Source organism: Talpa occidentalis, unplaced genomic scaffold, assembly GCF_014898055.3.
Source record: "Talpa occidentalis isolate TD23 unplaced genomic scaffold, MPIMG_talOcc4v2.1 talOcc4.11, whole genome shotgun sequence".
In the NCBI taxonomy this organism is placed as follows: Eukaryota; Metazoa; Chordata; class Mammalia; order Eulipotyphla; family Talpidae; genus Talpa; species Talpa occidentalis.
Window position 1 is genome coordinate 61,170,900 of NW_023601104.1, and position 19,416 is coordinate 61,190,315.

General features: G+C 34.3%; 1 protein-coding gene across 1 annotated transcript in view; it reads right to left on the bottom strand.

The window, feature by feature from the left end:
• MAP4K5 (mitogen-activated protein kinase kinase kinase kinase 5) overlaps window positions 1-19,416 on the bottom strand; it is a 95,336-nt gene that overhangs the window by 12,106 nt on the left and 63,814 nt on the right. Inside the window, exons 16-27 of the mRNA XM_037503300.2 lie at window positions 18,497-18,564; window positions 17,370-17,412; window positions 14,048-14,258; window positions 13,109-13,206; window positions 12,929-12,970; window positions 12,003-12,087; window positions 9,198-9,277; window positions 8,861-8,921; window positions 6,406-6,520; window positions 6,016-6,074; window positions 3,337-3,440; window positions 2,184-2,361 (exon numbers count right to left, since the gene is read on the bottom strand). Of these exons, the coding sequence (XP_037359197.1) occupies window positions 2,184-2,361; window positions 3,337-3,440; window positions 6,016-6,074; window positions 6,406-6,520; window positions 8,861-8,921; window positions 9,198-9,277; window positions 12,003-12,087; window positions 12,929-12,970; window positions 13,109-13,206; window positions 14,048-14,258; window positions 17,370-17,412; window positions 18,497-18,564 (1,144 nt within the window). The remainder of the gene's footprint in view (window positions 1-2,183; window positions 2,362-3,336; window positions 3,441-6,015; window positions 6,075-6,405; window positions 6,521-8,860; window positions 8,922-9,197; window positions 9,278-12,002; window positions 12,088-12,928; window positions 12,971-13,108; window positions 13,207-14,047; window positions 14,259-17,369; window positions 17,413-18,496; window positions 18,565-19,416) is intronic.

Genomic DNA, 19,416 nt, shown 5'->3' on the forward strand with positions numbered 1-19,416 from the left:
CATTTTAACTGTTACAACTGTTGCCAATTCAAGACATGGCCTTAGGTTCAACAATAAACACATTCGTGGGTGAACTAAGCATCATTTGTGAGAATGGGGAACCCCAACAAAGAGAACCTCTGCTGAGGGTGATTGGAATGATTACCCTCGGGCAGAGCCCCAATCCTCTTCAAGAAGTAATTTTTGTTCTACCTTTATTTTAGCATAGATAATACACTTCCTAATATATCATACAGAAGATAACTGCAAACACGTGATCAATAATTGTATGAAATGGCTAGATCTATACTATAATTATATCATAACCATTAAAAAAAAAAGATAGAGTTGTTTGCCAAAAATGATCTTGGTTTTAGGCCTCCCTGGTGGTGCAGTGGGTTGAGCACAGCACTGTGAAGCTGTCCATAGCCTCTGCAGTGCTGGTTCAATTCCCGGCCAGCCAGGGAGATTCCTACATGGCACAGCAGACCTCTCCTGTCATGCCTGCTGCTCCCCTTAGCAGTGTATTTCAGTCCTTTTGCCTGTTTGGCTCCCTGCTCTGTGTCTGGTGAGTTCTCTCACCCTCCTGCACCTCTGGCTTGTACCCCAGTGCTTGCATAAATAAATCTTTTAAAAAAATGATTAAAAAAAAAAAGATTTATTTAATTATTTATACAAGCATTGGGTACAGTCAGAAGCACGGGAGGGTGAGAGAATTCACCAGAGCCAGAGCGGAGAGCAGAGCAGGCAGACTGACGAGGTACACTGACTGCTGAGGGGAGCAGCGAGCGGCAGGAGAGGTCTGCGCGCCATGTGGGACCCTCACTCCGTGGCTGGGGATCGAACCAGCGCTGCAGAGGCTGCATGCAGCTTCGATTTTGGTTTTTAAATAAACTGATCTATAATCCTTCTTGTAAGGAACAGCTACATAATAGGAACATGTTTCTCTATGGGCTGCATAGTTTTCCTAATGAACAATGTTATTTGCAGCTTTCTGTTAGCTAAAGTAAGAGGTCATGCATCCAAAAGCATTTAACAGTAAGTTAAACAGAAAGGCAAGTGCAGGGGGATAATTTATTCTATTGGAATTCCTATTTCATTCTACCAGAAATTATGACTTGACCCATAAACAGAGTGATCCTAGTCCAGGATTTGGTTTATACCAGGTTGTTACAATTTCAAGAATTTTATGAGCCAGAAGGCATACTTTGAAATTGGTCATGACAGGAGCATTTATACCATAGAAATAGCCAACTGCTATAAATTAGGCTTTCCCAAACTACAAGGACAATTTGTTAAATATTTACCAGGACACCAATGATTCATACTTATTCTAAAGTGGCACTAGTGTGGGCTCTACATCAACTTAAATAGCTGGGTTATACAAAGACTTCTTTATAATTTTGCCTATAAATGATCAAAAGTCAAAGACATATATAACAAGAACCATCAAACTTATAATACTTGTAACAGACTTCTTTACAAAGTGATAAAGAATACAACAGTGGTCAGTAACAAAACAGGCATAACTAAAGTTTGCTTTTATTTTTTACTTCATATGTAAAAACGGTTTGCAAACCTGAGGTTACAAATGATCAAAAATACACTAGTGCAACAAATAATAAACTGGTTAAGTAAAGACCAATTCATTTTGCATATTATGTAGATTTATAAAATGAGTGATTGATTTTTTTTCCAATTTTAAATCATAAACTTCCTAATCTTTTAAGAACACTGAGACATGCTTGGTAAAATCCTAGGCTAATAAACCATTCTTAAAAGTCCTAAATATTTCCCTGTATCTTTAAATGGTGGAGCTCAGAGGCCACACCTAAGAAGATTCTATTAAAGTCTGAAAAGTACTTGAATGCAATGATTCTAGTAAGTGTGAGGGAAAAAACTGACAGAAGAAAAAGGCATTATCTCTTTAAGAAGCTGATAAAATTTGGAAAGCTTCTTGGAAAGCTTATTTGGTAAATACAAAGATAAACTGGTAATAACTAACACCTTTAGATTTAGGAGATTGGAATCATTAAAATTTTCTTTGATAAAATAAAATGTCTCAGGCAAATAGACATAAACTATAAACACATGATCCTCCATGTCTGAATCTTTAATTAAAAGAGCCCATACAGGTTGAACCTATCCTGCTTCTTTTATATACAAAAGCATCAATATTTAAACATAAGGTAGAAAACTCTTACCTGCACCGATTTCTGTAAACCATGAAGATGCAGAGTTCAAATTGATTGTCTCAAACTGAACTACCTGGTTTGATTCAGTGCCCTTGCTAATAGCTACACAGACCATAGGGTATTCCTGTTCTGGTATTACCAGCATCTCAAAAACATTCAAAGGACTTGGTAAAGGAAAATCAAAGTGCTGCAATAAATAAACAACAAACGTTTAATTTAGAAACAATTTCCCCATTAATAGTTTTTTTTTCCCTTTCATACTGATGAATAAAATCAACAGAAAGGCTCTTATTTTCTTGATTGAGCTAATCCTAGAAAAGGACTACCTCTAAGATGATCATAAAACAGGGCCTCCCTGGTGGCGCAAGGGATTAAATCTCAGCACTATGAAGCTATTAGCAGCCACTGCAGCACAAGTCAGATTTCTGGCCAGGGAGCTGACCCACGTGGTCAGCTTTTCGGAAACTTTTTGCAAGAACAGTATTTTAAAGCACCAAAAACACCTAAATTAGTATGCAACTTAAAGAGCTGCTTCTTAAGTTAAAAGAAGAGTGAATTTGATAAGAAGGCCTGGGAGGCAAATGAAACTAGGATTCCATTTCTGGTATAGTATGCAGCTATCTACTTAAGACAAGATGAAAATAACTATCAGTATTTTACATCTTACTGAATATGTAACTTCTTGATTCAAATTTATAAAAACTCATGTTGATCTTTCTGTTTCTCCAATTTGACTCCCATCCAGGCAGAAGACCTTTCCTGCCTTGCCCACTGCTTCTCTCAGCAGTGGATTTCAGTAGATCTGCTTGTTCTGCTCCCCACTCTGTCCCTGGTGAATCCTCTTACCTGCCCCCCACCTTTGGCCTACACCCCAGTTCTTGTATGCCTAAAAAAAAGGATGATCATAAAACAAATGAGTATTCTATAAAAATATGTTTTAGAGAATTGGCCATGTTAATCTTTATGGCTGTGATCCTTCTGGAAGTTTATTAACTAAGTTAAAGAGGAGATCTCTAGAACACAAAAACCTTTAAACCAAATAAATACCTATATATAAAACTATAAATATGCTGACCCTAGATAGTAGTAATGCGATCTTACACTTCAGTTTCAGTTATACAGTAGTGTTTTCTAAAGAAGAAAAATGAAAACAGATACACACCTTTATCAGCATGAATTTCTGCATTGGCTCATACCACTGAAGTAAAACAATTCCAGACTGTAAAGCTCCACAGAGGTATTTGTGTCCTGTGTAAGGATTTCTGACTGGAAAGAATCCAAACAGACACATCCAAAACATTGAATACCTTATATGAAAACATCACTGATTTAGTTGAAAGCAAACTGAGCAATATTCATCTAAAAGCTAACTCAGCTTTCTTTATAAAGACAGTGTTGACATGAGGGGAAAAAAAACAAAGAAATGTGGCCTGCCATTGATACCAAAATATGGATGGAAGTAGAAACTATCTGAAGTGATTATTTAGCTTGTAAAGGAAAACTATTTCTGTTCACTAGAATGACTGAGTGGGTAGGAAGTAAAGAAAAATAATGTCTTCTTTTGGTTTTGTTACCGTTTCCCTTTAACTTTCTTATTTTAATTTTAAATTATATACATTTACTCCTACATATCTTTAATATACAACATTCTTAAACATAGGAACTTTTTGCAAGAACAGTATTTTAAAGCACCGAAAACGCCTAACTTAGTATGCAACCTAAAGAGCTGCTTCTTAAGTTAAAAGAAGAGTGAATTTGATAAGAAGGCCTGGGAGGCAAATGAAACTAAGATTCCATTTCTGGTATAGTATGCAGCTATCTACTTAAGACAAGATGAAAATAACTATCAGTATTTTACATCTTTTTTTTTTTTTATAGAGGCATGTTTTATTTTTATTTTATTTATTTGTTTGTTCATTTTGTTTATACATGCACTGGGTACAGTCAGAAGTGCGGGAGGGTGAGAGAATTCACCAGAGCCAGAGCAGGGAGCAGAGCAGGCAGAAGGACCGAAGTACACTGCTGAGGGGAGCAGCGGGCGGCAGGAGAGGTCTGCGCGCCATGTGGGACCATCCTCCAGTGGCCGGGGAGCAGCCGGGGATCGAACCGGCGCCGCAGAGGCTGCGGGCAGCTTCGCAACCCAGCGCTCAACCGCTGCGCCACCGGGGAGGCCCAGTATTTTACATCTTACTGAATATGTAACTTCTTGATTCAAATTTGTAAAAAGTCATGTTGATCTTTCTGTTTCTCCAATTTGACTCCCATCAACAATATGTTGATTTTAAGAGTGGTTATTTGCAGCAAATTCTTTCTTATTATATTTATGAGTTTACATTTATACTTCTGCACCTTTCTTGAGACAGATGTTGGGAATCTGATACCGAACACGGACCTGATGGTCTCTAGAAAAAAGTTTACCAAATTTGCTTATAACTAGAAAGCATATTATAGAACTATGTAGCATGAAGATCAATGTTAAACTTACTGATTAAACAAAAAAGAATAAAAAGGAAGTTGGGAGCCCAGGATCTGAAGTCATGGACCATGTCTGATCCCAGACACTGATTCCTATTAATGACATAACAAATATTATGTCGGATAATGAGGATAATGAAGTGGAATAAGGTAAATATGTGGTACAGCATTTAAGCTTGCCCAAGAGGCCTTGACTTTGTCTTCTCTTCTGGGAGGTAATCTCAAAGTCCCAGGAATGAGACGGACATGAGTGTCTTTGCCTGTAGCCTTGAGTCACTAGATAGTATAACAACATGATTTAGAAAGTGGGCTGGCAACACTGGATAGACTTTTCTATTTTTCCCCGTAACACTGGACAGTCTTAGGTTGGGGAATAATCATGTCAGAAAAACCAACAATATGATTTAGGATAAGGACTTTGGGGCATGCAGTGACACTAGAATCAGGCATGTGGACAATAATGCCCATATGATGAAGTTTTAATAAAAACAATAGATTCTGAGGTTGGAGTAAGCATCCCTAGATGGCAAGGCTCTGTGCGTACTGTCATACATCACTGTCAGAAAAGTAACTCTGTCCATTACTGCATGAGGGAAGATAACAGAAGTTCAGTTTCTTGGACTCTGCCCTTTGTACTTCTTCCCCTGGCTGATTTCTCTCTCTGTCTCTCTGTGTGTCTCTCTCTCTCTCTTTCTCTCTCTCTCATCAGAAATGAGAGTGATCTTTTGTGAACTTTTTCCTCTAACATCACAATTGGCTAAACTTCTGCAATATTAATATTCATAAAGCACTAAGTATTACCTCTAATATATAAATGAATGCTAAATAAATGAAAGGATATTAGCAGAAATAAGCCTTTATCTATGGTTTAAAAACTCTAGGACTACTAAGCTCAGAAAATTAAGGCTGTTATCTCCATGAATTTTTATGTCATGTCCCTTTCTATGACATTCTACTACAACAGTTCCTTAGCTTCTCATTAAAAAATAATACCAGATGGTGCCACTAATATGTGGGATATAAAGTAACTAAACTAAGAGCCAAATAAAGACAAGCTTAAAAAGTAGCCCTTGGGAGCTTCTGTACCAAGGTGGGGAGGGGGTGACGGCTGGGTAAGAACAAAGAAGGAAGGAAGCACAATGGACTGTGGTGGTGGACTATGAGTGATTTGGTGGTGGGTGCACTAGGGTGGTTAATACCTGATGTGGGTATCCAAATATTACCTCAATTAAAAACAAACAAATAAATACATAAGTAAATAAAGAAAGCCTACTTTCCTTCCTATTTGATTCTATAAGACTCTTCAGATAATTTTAAAGTTGTTAAAAGTCCTAATCATCCAGTTTGAGAAAAACCATTTACTTACCTATGCAACATTTGTGGCAGCCTTTTGTATCAGGAATCTTTGTTGTTAAAGCGAACTTTCTGAAAACACAGGAAAATATAAATGTACTTTACTGTAGTGGTTCCCAAACAGCCGCATAAGAACCAGTTAAGGAGCTTAAAAGAAAACTATCTTGGACTCAGACCCCAAACTACCTGATTTTATAGGACTGAGGCAGAGTCTGGGAATCTGTATTTTAAAGATTCTCAAGTAAATGAAACATTCGACTTTATCATTTCAGATGATATATACTTTATAGAGTAAACTGCCATTTGAAATTAAGACTAAGGGAGTTTCTAGTGAGCAAGGAATACTAGTTATGTTACAAAGAGATACTAATTCCAATTCTAGTACCGTAAAAATGTTTTGTACCTTGGTAGTATGCGGTCTGGGAACCTGTGAGTTTGAATATGGGCCGCTAATCCTGGCTTTTTGGCTTGTTCAAACAAAGCTATAAGATTATGAGAGTAGAGCTGAAAGGTTTTTCCTATAAAAGAGAAACATGTTACTTTTATTAGAACCATTTATAGCAAAGAAATACATATTTTAAGCAAAAGAAAACATAGTTACCTTCTAAAATGAGGAGTCCAGATGTTCAAAAAGCCAAGTAAAATAGAACATACACACAAAACAAACAAAACAAGTTAATACTATTTTGAAATACAACAGGAAAAATGATATTTAGAAAGTAGGTAGTGTATCCTAATACACAAATTGGGTATATTCTGACTCACAGGTTATCTGGGCAGAATACATGTAAATTTTAATGTCATCAGCACAGAAGGAAAAGGCTGTTAAACATGGATTGAGTGACAATGATGCACATGTGATTATATTTCTGGTACAGACCTATTTATTAATAGCTTGTTAAATTACCTTGGATTAAAACTAATAGTGAAAGAAGTCTTAAGCAGGTTAACAGATTGAAATACTAAGTAAAGCAAACTAATATAAGCTATAATATAAGTATAATAGGGAAACAATTTCCATATAATCAGAAATAGCTATATTAAGCAGGGGGAGATAGGGCAAACATCTTCTTTGGATTCCTTATTGTACATTATATGGTAATGTAACAAAACAACGAAACAGTAACTTTTTTTCCTATTAGAAAACATATGTATATATGTATTCTTACTCTCAGCAAAATTCTCTATATTTCCTAAGAATACAAATATTCTGCCTAACACTCTATTGCCCTTCCTCTTTCCATTTCCACTCTATACACAGCTAGCTAGGGAAGTAGCTAAACACATGTGTGCATGTATGTGTGCACATGCACACAAAAGCAGACCCTTAGGTAGAAAGTTCTCTCTTATTCAGCTCTGCTATCTCCCTTCATTCAGTTCCATGGGTCACTTTAACTAGATTATAGAAAGAACTAGTTTACAGGCTTCCTTTTCCCAGTTATTTTATAAATATGTAAGATGTTCCCTGTGTGGTTTTCAAGCATATTTCTAAATATGAGTAGTGATGTATTTCTAAGTATGAGTAGCAAGGAAAGCAGTAAGAGAGCTAGAGGAAACTGACTTTATATATATAACTTTGAATTGTTAAACTAACTGGGTTTAAGCTTATTTTATTATATATTAGCATTTTATTAAAGAAAAAAATGAGATTTAGTACTCTTTTGAAGATTCTGGTTTTTTAGAAGCCATTTACACAAAATCAAATAATATGTTCTTTGTAAAAACTGTTGTCAGCTCAAACATACAAATTCCTAAAGAGTATCTATTAGGCAATGGTTAATTAAAGAGTTCAAGTTATATACATACAGCTAAAATGACAGAACTGACATTTCTTGAATTAGGCTACAATTCATAATGACCTACTAGTAAGTAAGTATGTATGTCAGCACTAATGCTTTAAATCTTAAGTAGCTGGAAGGTACATTTAATAGTAGAAAGTCTGACAATATAGTAAATACTGTGCCAGGAAATAATCTTCACATATCTAATGACATAAAGAACCCAAGAGAGTATCAAACAAAGACTTGAAGAAATATTAAGAAATACCATAATAATTTAAAACTCAAAGTGGATGAAGGGATGAGTGCAATTTTGGTAGTTCTCTGCATTAGGATTGAGAGACAGAGAAATAATTATCTGTACTCTACGATTATCAGAAGGAAAGCAAGTAGCAAATCTCTAGTCACGTAAATAAAAAATGTAGGAAAATATGTTTTCTAGGTAAGAATTGAAAAAGAAAAAAAGTCTAAAACACCACCCACCTACCCTTAACAACAACTGAAAAACACACACACAAAAATTAGAATAGATTACTGCAGAACCTACTTGTTTATAAGATCTCAAAACATCAGTCCACAATTGCTAGCATGTGGTCCAGGATAACATGAATTCCACCAAGAAAGAGCTATATAAGTCTTCAGTTCAATAAGTACTCTGGATATCGTCTCAACTCACAACAACCTTGTGAGGCTGTTATTCTTAACATCATCCTAATTTTACAAAAGGAAAACTGAGCTTGAGAAAGGGAAAGTGACCAGCTCAAGATCACAGAGAAAGGAAGCAGCTCAATCCTGATTTTTCCCTTCAACTGTTAATTCTCAATGGAAGACAGGAAGATGACAGTGATGGTAAAGGAGTCTGAGTGGAAGGGGATGGCTTCAGATTGGTAATTACTGTGTATTTACTCAGGTATTTAGATGCTAGACTGGTTTGGGAAGTGCTATATTAACTGAAGAAAGGGCCCTTGTTAAAATTTCTTTTCATTCTACATTGGTAACAACTTCTAAAAATAATGTATATAAAAATTACATTTCTCTGCTTGTCTATGATTTTTCATCTAATTTTCATCATATACTTACCTGATAATGACATTAAAGTATTATTGATAACATAGAGCCAAGTACATTTCCGTGGAAACAGCTAAAGAAAAAAAAGATAATTAAAATTCTCCAATTTTATTCTTTTACCAATTAACCTCTAAATTCCAAGTCTGAAGCAGTATAAAAATTATCATTAATTTTTATCATTAATTTTTATCATTAAATTACAAAAAGTTTTCATTATGAACATGTAAAAACTACAATCTTACCCTTTTATATAAATTATAAAAATGAACCCTATAAGTTAATTTAAAATTAAGGTATTTATTTTATTCAATTTACCTAAACTAAGTTCTTGGGTAAAACACCCAATTACCTGTTCCATTGTTGCCTCATGTAGCTCATTGAGATTCAAAGTATAAATACCATCTTCAGTTCCAAAAATAATGTATTGATCTAGAATAATTGAGATAAATCACGAGAATTTACTATCATTTTTCTGAAACCATTCACAAAAATAATGGCTCTTTTTATTGGTATTATGATTTAAATAGTCATCCATCCATTCTAAGAAAAATTATTTTCTAAAATTCATGCCACTTTCTTTATCTTTCCCCAAGTGTTATTTTTAAGAGCAAATACGTTTACTCTGGCATTTATCTTACTATATAATCCTTCCTTTGAACATAATTTTCATATCTTAAATTTTTTTAATTTAAGCTATTTTTGCAAAACATATCAAATAATCTTTGAACAAGGAAACTGAATTAAATAGAAATTATAATCCATAATACACCAGAAATAATAAGCACACTTAGTATCTAGATCTTGGTTTCTAAATACCATTTTCCATTAAAAAGAACCAGGACCTCTTGGAGAGACTGATTCCAATTCTGGTACATGGAAAGTATAAGATGAGCCTTGCAATTTTGCTGTGCAAGAAACTATGGAAATGCTCAAAAACTAAGGAGGATATATCAATCAGAAGCCTCCAATGCTTAAAAATTCTGGGAAAATGTAAGTGCTAAAGTAAATAATTAATAATAGGTCATACCCAACAATTCCACACCTAGGAATCTACCCACAGGGTACAAAAACATTAATTCAAAAAGATACCTGCACCCCAATGTTTACTGCAGCACTATTTACAATAGGTAAGATATGGAAACAAACTAAATGCCGAAAAACAGATGACTGTATCAAGATGTGGAATATATACACAATGGAATACTATTCAGCAATCAAAAAAGATAAACTCATGTCACTTGCAGCAACGTAAATGGAAGCGATTATGCTTAGTGAAATAAGCCAGAAAGAAAAAGAAAAATATAGCATGGTTTCACTTACGGAGGAATAGAGGGGAACCAAGAAAGGGATCAGGAAAAAAAATATTTATAATAAATTAAAAAACAAAATTAATAGGCAACTATTAATCAAAGACTAGGGTGACAGTGCATGGGTGAATTGGTGGTGGGAATTTTATGGTGACTACATCTGAGAGGAGAAAGCATGCATTGTACAAAAAGGAAGATAATGTAAAATATATATAAAAATATATAATAAAAAATTTAAAAAATAATAGGTCATATTTCACTGAATAAAAAAATTATAAATTCAAACTGATAATTATATAAATGAATAAATGGGAAAAAAGGGGAACTGTCAACAGATGTCAATGGTTGCCAATGGGTTGTCAATGGATGTTAAAATTAGGTGGTAAAAGTAAGATGAGTAAGAAGATACTTATATAGCCTCAATACATTTCTACACGAAATACTGATTATTAATTAGAAAGGGAAATATAGTAACTTGATAGTGGACAAAGCCAGTGAACACCACCTCAACCAGCTGGTAAGTGTTAACATCATTAGCATTTGAACAAACTGATTATTGTTCGTAACCTGACATTATGCACTGAGAAGAACACAATAGAATTGATATTTTCACATGAGGATTCATGAGACAAGATCCAAATTAACGGACATTCTACAAAATGAGTAGCCATAAAAGCATCAAGATCAAGAGAGCCAAAGAAAGGTTAAGGAACTGTTCCAGACTAAAGAAAAATAAATGTTAAGTAAATGCAACATGTGATTCTGAATTGAATGTTGGAATGGAGGAAAATGGAAGGGGGGAGATGATTCAGGACATTACAGAGGAAATTAATAAAATTTATTTATTTTTAAAAGATTTATTTATTTATACAAGCACTGGGGTATAGGTCAGAGGTGCAGGAGGGTGAGAGAATTCACCTGAGACAGAGCAAGGAGCAGAACAGGCAGAAGAACCGAAATACACTATTTAGGGGAGCAGCGGGCACAATAGGAGAGGTCTGCTGCACCATGTGGGAATCTCCCTGGCTGGCTAGGAATCGAACCAGCACTGCAGAGGCTGCGGACAGCTTCACAGTGCTGCGCTCTACCCACTGCACCACCAAGGAGGCCTGAAATTAATAAAATTTAAATATGGAACTATGGATTACAAAATATTATACCAGTGATAAAGTTCCTGATCTTTATAGTGTACTGTGGTTATATAAGAGAAGGCTCTTCTTTCTAAGAAATATAAACTGAAGTATAGGAGGGAGAGAGCATCTTTCCAACTCACTTTCAAGTGATTTAGGAAAAAGTACACATATAGATAAAGAATAGTTAAATAATGGGGAAAAATAGAAACAAAGAAGGTTCTATATATAGGAGTTTCTTAACTTACTGAGATTATTATCAGTTGTCCCAGTATTGTCTTTAGACTACCTATTTAGCTTATTGCAGGTACCTATGCTATTTATCTCTAAAGTCGTAAAGATTCTTTCTCACAATAAATATTTTATTGAAAATGTAGATTAAAAAATGTAGATCAGGGCCTTCTCGGTGTCGCAGCGGTTGAGCGCTGGGTTGCGAAGCTGCCCGCAGCCTCTGCAGCGCTGGTTCGATCCCCGGCTGCTCCCCGGCCACCAGAGGAGGGTCCCACATGGCGCGCAGACCTCTCCTGCTGCCCGCTGCTCCCCTCAGCAGTGTACTTTGGTCCTTCTGCCTGCTCTGCTCCCCGCTCTGGCTCTGGTGAATTCTCTCACCCTCCCGCACTTCTGACTGTGCCCAGTGCTTGTATGTATGTATGTATAAATCAATAAATCAATCAATAAATCAATCTTTAAAAAAAAAATGTAGATCATAAATTTTACCTTTTGTTTCAGGATGTATCCAGGAAGTTGCACAATTAATTTTCAAAGGGCAGCCGTCAAAAACTTTGGAAAAACATGCTCCCATCTTATAAGGAAAGAAATGTTGACTTTATTGATTATACATAGTTAGAAAACAGCCAAGGTTATTATTAAATGCTACACTTAGTTTTATTTACATATGTTTATGGTATCATCATAAAACAAAAATCCTATTTTGATACAGTTAAACTCCTTCTACCAAGAGAGGTTTATCCTTTGGTAATCTATTTTAGAGCAAGAACATTCAGTTTTTTAAAACATTTATACACATCAATGACACATTCTAAGGATTTTAAGTCACTGCATTTCTCTAGCAACAGATAATTTTATTGAGTAACATTATAGTGTTATAGTAACATTTTACTGAGTGACTATATACTCAATTATAGTTTAATTGAGTAACATTATAGACAAAAAATTATATATTAGACTCAAAGTAAGAGAGTACAATTTATAAATTCATGACTGGCTAATCATCCTAAAAGATATGAACTATCGAAGGGCCAGAGAACAAGTGTTGAGATAGCATCTATATTTCTTTTCTGTATATATAGTGCAATGTGTATATATAGAACAAGTGTTGAGATAGCATCTATATTTCTTTTCTGTATATATAATGCAACTACTAATGACTTTAGTAGTCAAAAGATATTAATCCACACAATAAGAGGACACAGTACTATTAATATTATCATTAAAATTAAATAGGCCTTTGTAGGTTAATGTGAGAATCCAAATGCCAGCATTTATAAAAAACAAAACTCCAAATTCTAAACAATATTCATTCAAAGTAGAGTAAATGATACTTGTTAGCAAATGACCAATCTACTGCTGTTTCTAAGGATGATAAAAATATAGCAAGTGGTTCACATAAAAAGATACCTTACCAGCACTTTTGGGGTGGGTGGAAGGCCATTAATGGCAGGTTTCTGTAGGAAAAAAAAAAAATTTAATACCGTAAGATTTCTTAAGTCTCAAAGAAAACTCTTTACACATTTGGGATTATGCTCTTTACATGACAATTATAGTATTCATTACAATAGTCACCAAATGCCTGTTATACCTACAGGGAAATCTCGTTTGTCCTTTTTTCGTGGTAACTGTGGTGCCTGTGCCGATCCTTCTGTATTTTCACTAATTAGTTTTGAAATTCCATCACCATTTCCTAAAGAGAATCATGGTTAACAGCTGAATGATCATAGAAATAAGTATTTCTTGAAAAGTAATTTCCCCTTTACCCCAATCCTTGTTTTCTACTTGGGTGATCCTTTACTGGGAAATATTCTCTACAGTCAGATGAGATAATGCAATTTTGGTGCCTCTCTCTAGATTTTGTAGATAGAGCATTGCATCTTTAGTTGCACTTTTAATCCATGTAAATAACAAATGTCTTTCCATATGGTAAGTAAAATGAAATCTGATCTACTTATACTGATATTCAAGACCTTGCATAATTGAAAATCAATCTACATTTTTAATCTTATCTTCCAGTATTTATCCTTCAAAGGCTTATAGTCCTTCATTAACTGTACTTCAACTTAATTTAGATTTTAATGCTTCAGTGCATTTGTTTATCCCTTCTTGTTCTACAAGACAACCTGCCAGAACCAGTTCCACCATACCCTTTAATACTTTGCAAGAGCCCATCCTTCCCTATCCTTACCTCCTTCAGAAATTTTTCATCTTCTATTACATACAGTTAATTACTACAGGGGATACTTATAGAAAGCTGTCTTGTTGAATGTTATCTGTACTTAGGTATAACTTCTGCCACAGACTCTGAACTTCTGGAGAGCAGGAACACCCATTCATCTTTCTAAATCTTATATTTAGTAAGGGATCTGATAAAGATTGAATTGCACTGAATCTATAGCCCCATCCCTATGGAATTTTAAAGAAATTTCACAAAGTTCTAACTAGCAATAAGACTGACTGAGGAAAAAAAGATATTTTTAAAAATAGGAATAAAATGGCCTTCTGTTCAATTTTCGATTTGATTTATTTACCCAGATCACAGTATCTAGTTGTATGCACTCCAGGACTGCTGATACTGCTAGCCACACCAATACAGGAAGTCTCTGCTACAGGAACACAACTTGGGCTACTCTGTCTTCTGAGAACTTGGGGAATTCTGTTGTCTGATTCAGGGCAACGTTTTATAGTCGATGATTTTTCTTCATCTGGAAGGCTGTCTTCAGGGTAACTGTTTATTCTTGGCTAGTGATAGTAAGACAAAAAAGTACTTCTATAAATTTGGATAAAAATCTGTAACATTCCACTACCAGCAGGCATCAATGAATTAAGGGGGTAGAGAATATGCATTTTTTTCCTTCTATCTAGTCTACTTTACTGGGCTAACTAAGCAAAATAAGTAAGAGCTGAGTTACTAACACAAATATGGACTTGCCATGTGATGTTTTTATCAAACCTAACTCAAAACTGACAAAAATTTATAGCCAACAGAATTACGTAAACATCCACAAAATATTTAGTAACTAGAAACAAGCAAGAAAAATGACTTAATGAAGTATATCTCCATTGAAATGTCATATTGTAATAAGTCGTGATTATTGATGAACTCTTTATCTCCCCTCTGTGTAGTAAAGTATTTTCTTATTAAATAATACCCAATTTTTGCCTTTCCTAATACCTATTTAAATACTATGTTTCTCATGAAATATTTAACATGTATTTTAAATCTTCATACTCTCTTTTTGAAGAAAATGGTATTTATCTGACCTCTTAACAAATTAAAACAAATCTTTTTAAAAAGAAAAAATTTACCTAGTAAAGGAACATATTTCTACATAATAAAGGCCATAGATATGCCAAGGCCCCAGCGAGCATTATACTCAATAGTGAGAAACTGAAAGCTTTTCCTCTAAGATGAGGTATATGACAGGGATGTCCTCTATTACCACTACTGTTCAACACATTATGGGAGTCCTAGCAACGGCAATTTTGCAAAAAGATAGCTATAAAAGGAATTCAAATTGGAAAAGAAAAATTAAAACTATCACTATTTTTCAGATTCTCTCTCTTTCTCACACTACACGTATATATAGATATAGAAAACCCTAAAGACTTGACAAGAAAACTATTAGAGGCAATAAATCAGTAAAATGGCAACATATAAAAGTCTGTTGCATTCCTATATGCAAATAATGAACTAAAGGAGAAAGAAATCAAGAAAGCAATCACGTTACAATAGCATCAAAAAGTATTAAATACCTAGGAATAAACTAACAAAGTAGGTGAGAGACATATTTAATGAAAATTATAAGACACTGTTAAAATAAACAGAAGACAGAAGGAAATGGACAGATTTTTTTTGTTCATAGATCAGAAGAATGAACATTGTTAAAACGCCCATCTTACCCAAAACAACATATAATTTAAGTCTAATCCTATCAGTGTTTCAGTGGAATTCGTTAAAGAAATAGAGCAAACATAACTAAAATTTATATGGAATCACAAAAGGCCCCAAACAGCTAAAGTAATCTTGACAAAAAAGAGGAATGGAGGTATCACACTCCTAGACTTCAAACTACACTACAAAACATTCGTGATCAAAAACAGTATGGTATTGGACTAAAAACAGACACATAGACCAATGGAATAGAATTGAGAATCAGAAATAAACTCACAGTTATATGCACAGTTAATCTATGACACAGGAGCCAACAGTATACCCCGGAGAAAGGAGAGTTTTCAATAAATGGAGAAAATAAGGAGCAAACTGGACAGCTACATGCAGAAAAAAATCAAACTAGACCACTCCTCACACTATGCACAAAATATTAACTCAAAATGAATGAAAGACTTGTATGTTAGCTTGGAAATCATAAAACACATAGTAGAAACAGGCAAAATACTCCACAATACTGGCTTCAGTGATGTTGTGGGGAACTTGACTCCAATGCCAAGGAAAACAAAGATGAAAATGAATGGGACTTCATAAAATTAAAAAGCTTCTGTATAGTAAAGGAAACTATCCTTAAAACAAAAAGACAAAAAATATTTGTGATATCTGCTAAGGGGTCAATATCCAAGATATACAAAGAAATACAACTCAATAAAAAGAAAACAAAGAACCCACTCAAAAAATAGCCAGAAGCGGGCCTCCCCAGTGGCGCAGCGGTTGAGCCCTGGGCTGCAAGGCTGCCCGCAGCCTCTGCAGCGCCGGTTCAATCCCTGGCCATGGGGCAAGGGTCCCACATGGTGCACAGACCTTTCCTGCCGCCTGCTGCTCCCCTCAGCAGTGTATCATCGGTCTGTCTGTACTGTTTCCCACTCTGCTCTGGTGAATTCTCTCACCCTCCCGCACTTCTGACTGTACCCAGTGCTTGTATTAAATAACTAAATAAATAAATCTTTAAAAAAAAAATAGCCAGAAGAGCTAAATAGACATTTCTCCAAAGAAGACATATAGATGTTCAACAGGCACATGAAAAAATGTTCATCTACACTTATCATGAGAGAAATGTAAATGAACATCAAAATGAAATACTACTTCACTCCAAGTGACAGTCAATCATATAGAAAAACCCAGAAACAAACAACAAATGATGGTGAAGATGCGGAAAAAAAGGAACCTTGGTATACTGTTGGTAGGAATGTAGATTGGCCCACCCCCTTTGGAAACATGATAAAGATTTCTCAAAAGATTGAAAAATAGATTTACCATATGATTCAGCAATTCCACTTCCAGCCATCTACCCAAAGAATATAAAATCACTAATTTTAAGGGATGTATACAATCCTATGTTCTTTATAGCACTATCTATAGTAGCCAAATTACAGAAACAACCTAAATTGTAGGGTAGTAACAGAAGAGTGGATTTAGGAGATGTGGTGTATATATACAAGACAGAATAATGCTGAACTATAAAAAAAGATGAAATCTTGCCTCTGTGAAAACATGATGAAACTAGAGGGAATTATGTTAAGTGAAATAAGTCAGAAAGAGAAAGATAAATGTTGTATGATTTCACTCATATGTGCAATATAGAGACAAAAACCAAAGGAACTGACAAAGTTAAACCAAAACAAATCCTACAAATGACTACAGAAATGAAGCTACTAATGGGGGAGAAAGGGTGAAAGTGAGAACAAAGCAGGAAGGGGGTCAGTGGTTCAGGGTAAAGGACTATGGGTGCCTTGATGATGGGGTAGTGTGGTAACAGACATCTGAGGAGGTGTGGACCTATTCCCCTAAATCAAATACAGTGTTGTAAACCAATGTTAGTACAAGTAAAATTTTTTCCAAATGTAATTATTTTATTATTGAAACAAGGATTTATTGTTCAAAATCTTTAAGCAGCTCACCTTAGGAGGTAAGGGAGGTGGTACTGCACGTTTTGAGGTTGATCTAATACAATGAGAAAAATGAAATTTAGATGATAATAAATGGACATAACATAAAACAAAGATTTCAATGCGCATTAAAATGTATATATTCAGGAATGTAAAAGACAAAAAGATCAGAATAGAAGCATTTTTTTTTTAAACCTACTGGAAGACCTAAGAACTTATTCTATCAAATTGCAGTAGCATGACTATAATGTAAAGATCTTATAAGTGAATACAATGTCCTTTTTACTTTATGGTTATGCTTCTCTACATTTTATACGTAATAAAAACTAAATTATACTTAGCAGTAGAAATATCAAATTTTAGAGTTGGAACCCACAGTGAATCACAGATTCAAGTGGCTATATCATCAAAACCTTTGCTATTCCAAGTATGATCCACAGATCAGCAACACAGGAATTATCTGGAAACTTTCATAAATGAATAAAATCTGCATTTAAACAAGGTCTTCAGGTTATCCATGTGGTCCTCCAGGCACATTAAAGTTTTAGAATCAATGATTTAGTCCACTGATTCCATATATTTATTAACAATCACTGCAATCAATTGGAATTTTTCTAGATTCTTAGGTTCCAGTCCCAAAGATTGTATTCTTTTTCGTGAATTGGCAAACTTTTCCTATAAAGGGCCTGACAGTATTGTTGACTATGTAACCCATTCAGTGGGCATGACTAACGCAACTCTTTTGCTGTAGTGTGAATGCAACCATAGATAACATATACACTAATGAATATGGTTGTATTCCAACAAATTTTCATTTATGGACATTGACATTTTAAACTTCACATAATTTTCACATATAACAAATTATTACTCTTCTTTTGATTTTTTCCCCAACCATTAAGAAATGTAAATACCATACTAGCTCATGTGCTATACAAAAAATAGAGTAGATTAGATTTAGCACAGGCCACAGTTTGCCAATCCTAGGTTTAGAGTTAGAAGTTTTACACTGATAAATGCACAGTATAACATTGTTAAGGACGAAAATTAAAATTATTAGAATAAATCATTTCCCCCTTCTCAATACTGCTCTTATATAATCAAGTAAAATGTAGTCATTAAATTAGAAAACAACTTACTTGCCAGTATTTGCACCATCAACAAAAGGATTCCATTGTAATACAAAGTTTGGTTCTGATGACATTCCCTGTGAAAATAGAAAACAAAGTTTAAAATGTTAACATTATAGCACCTCATTTGATTCAAGAAACTATTCCATGTGATTATTGTTAATTATATTGGCTTTTACTTAACATTTTAATTTTCCAGTTAGAACTGTTGTCACTTGACATATTTGAGTCAATGATTCATTATCAGTAGACAAAATTAAAAAATTCCATAAGCATACTAAATATAGATTCAAATGTTGCAAGCCTTCTTCACTAATATGTTAGTACATTCCAAAACAAGAGACAAAAAATACTTTCATTTGCATCACAACTCTATAAGTATGGGTAATTATGTTATTAAATTCTCGTTAATTTATTGGTGCTATTTTTTTCTACTAGCATGGAAACTGAGGATTTATTACACAGCAGTATACAATAAGAAGAGCTCTATATCTAAATGTTAAGTATGAAGAGCTTCATTAACAGGAGACAATGACCCTATACTTTTACAAAAGCTTACAAATAAAATGATGCTAAGATGACTCTAGTTATGTTCTATTTATCACTTCTTAGGGTTATCTAAATAGCAATGTCAAAATAAGAGCAATGGTTAAGAAAAAATTACATAACAATAAAATACCTTTAAAAATTGCTAGGTAATGTAAAGTTTACTATGAACTTAACAGAACTGATACGAAAAAAGATCATGAGTTTAAAGCTAAGCATAAATTCCATATATTTATTAACTTCAAGGAAATTCTTCAAAAGACTCAGAAGTGAAAAATGGTTAAAATGGTAACTATATTGTATTATATTCAAAACAAACCTACCTATAAGCTTTTTAAAACTTGAATGTGTGAAATACGGTATCAGAATTAATGCTTTAAAAG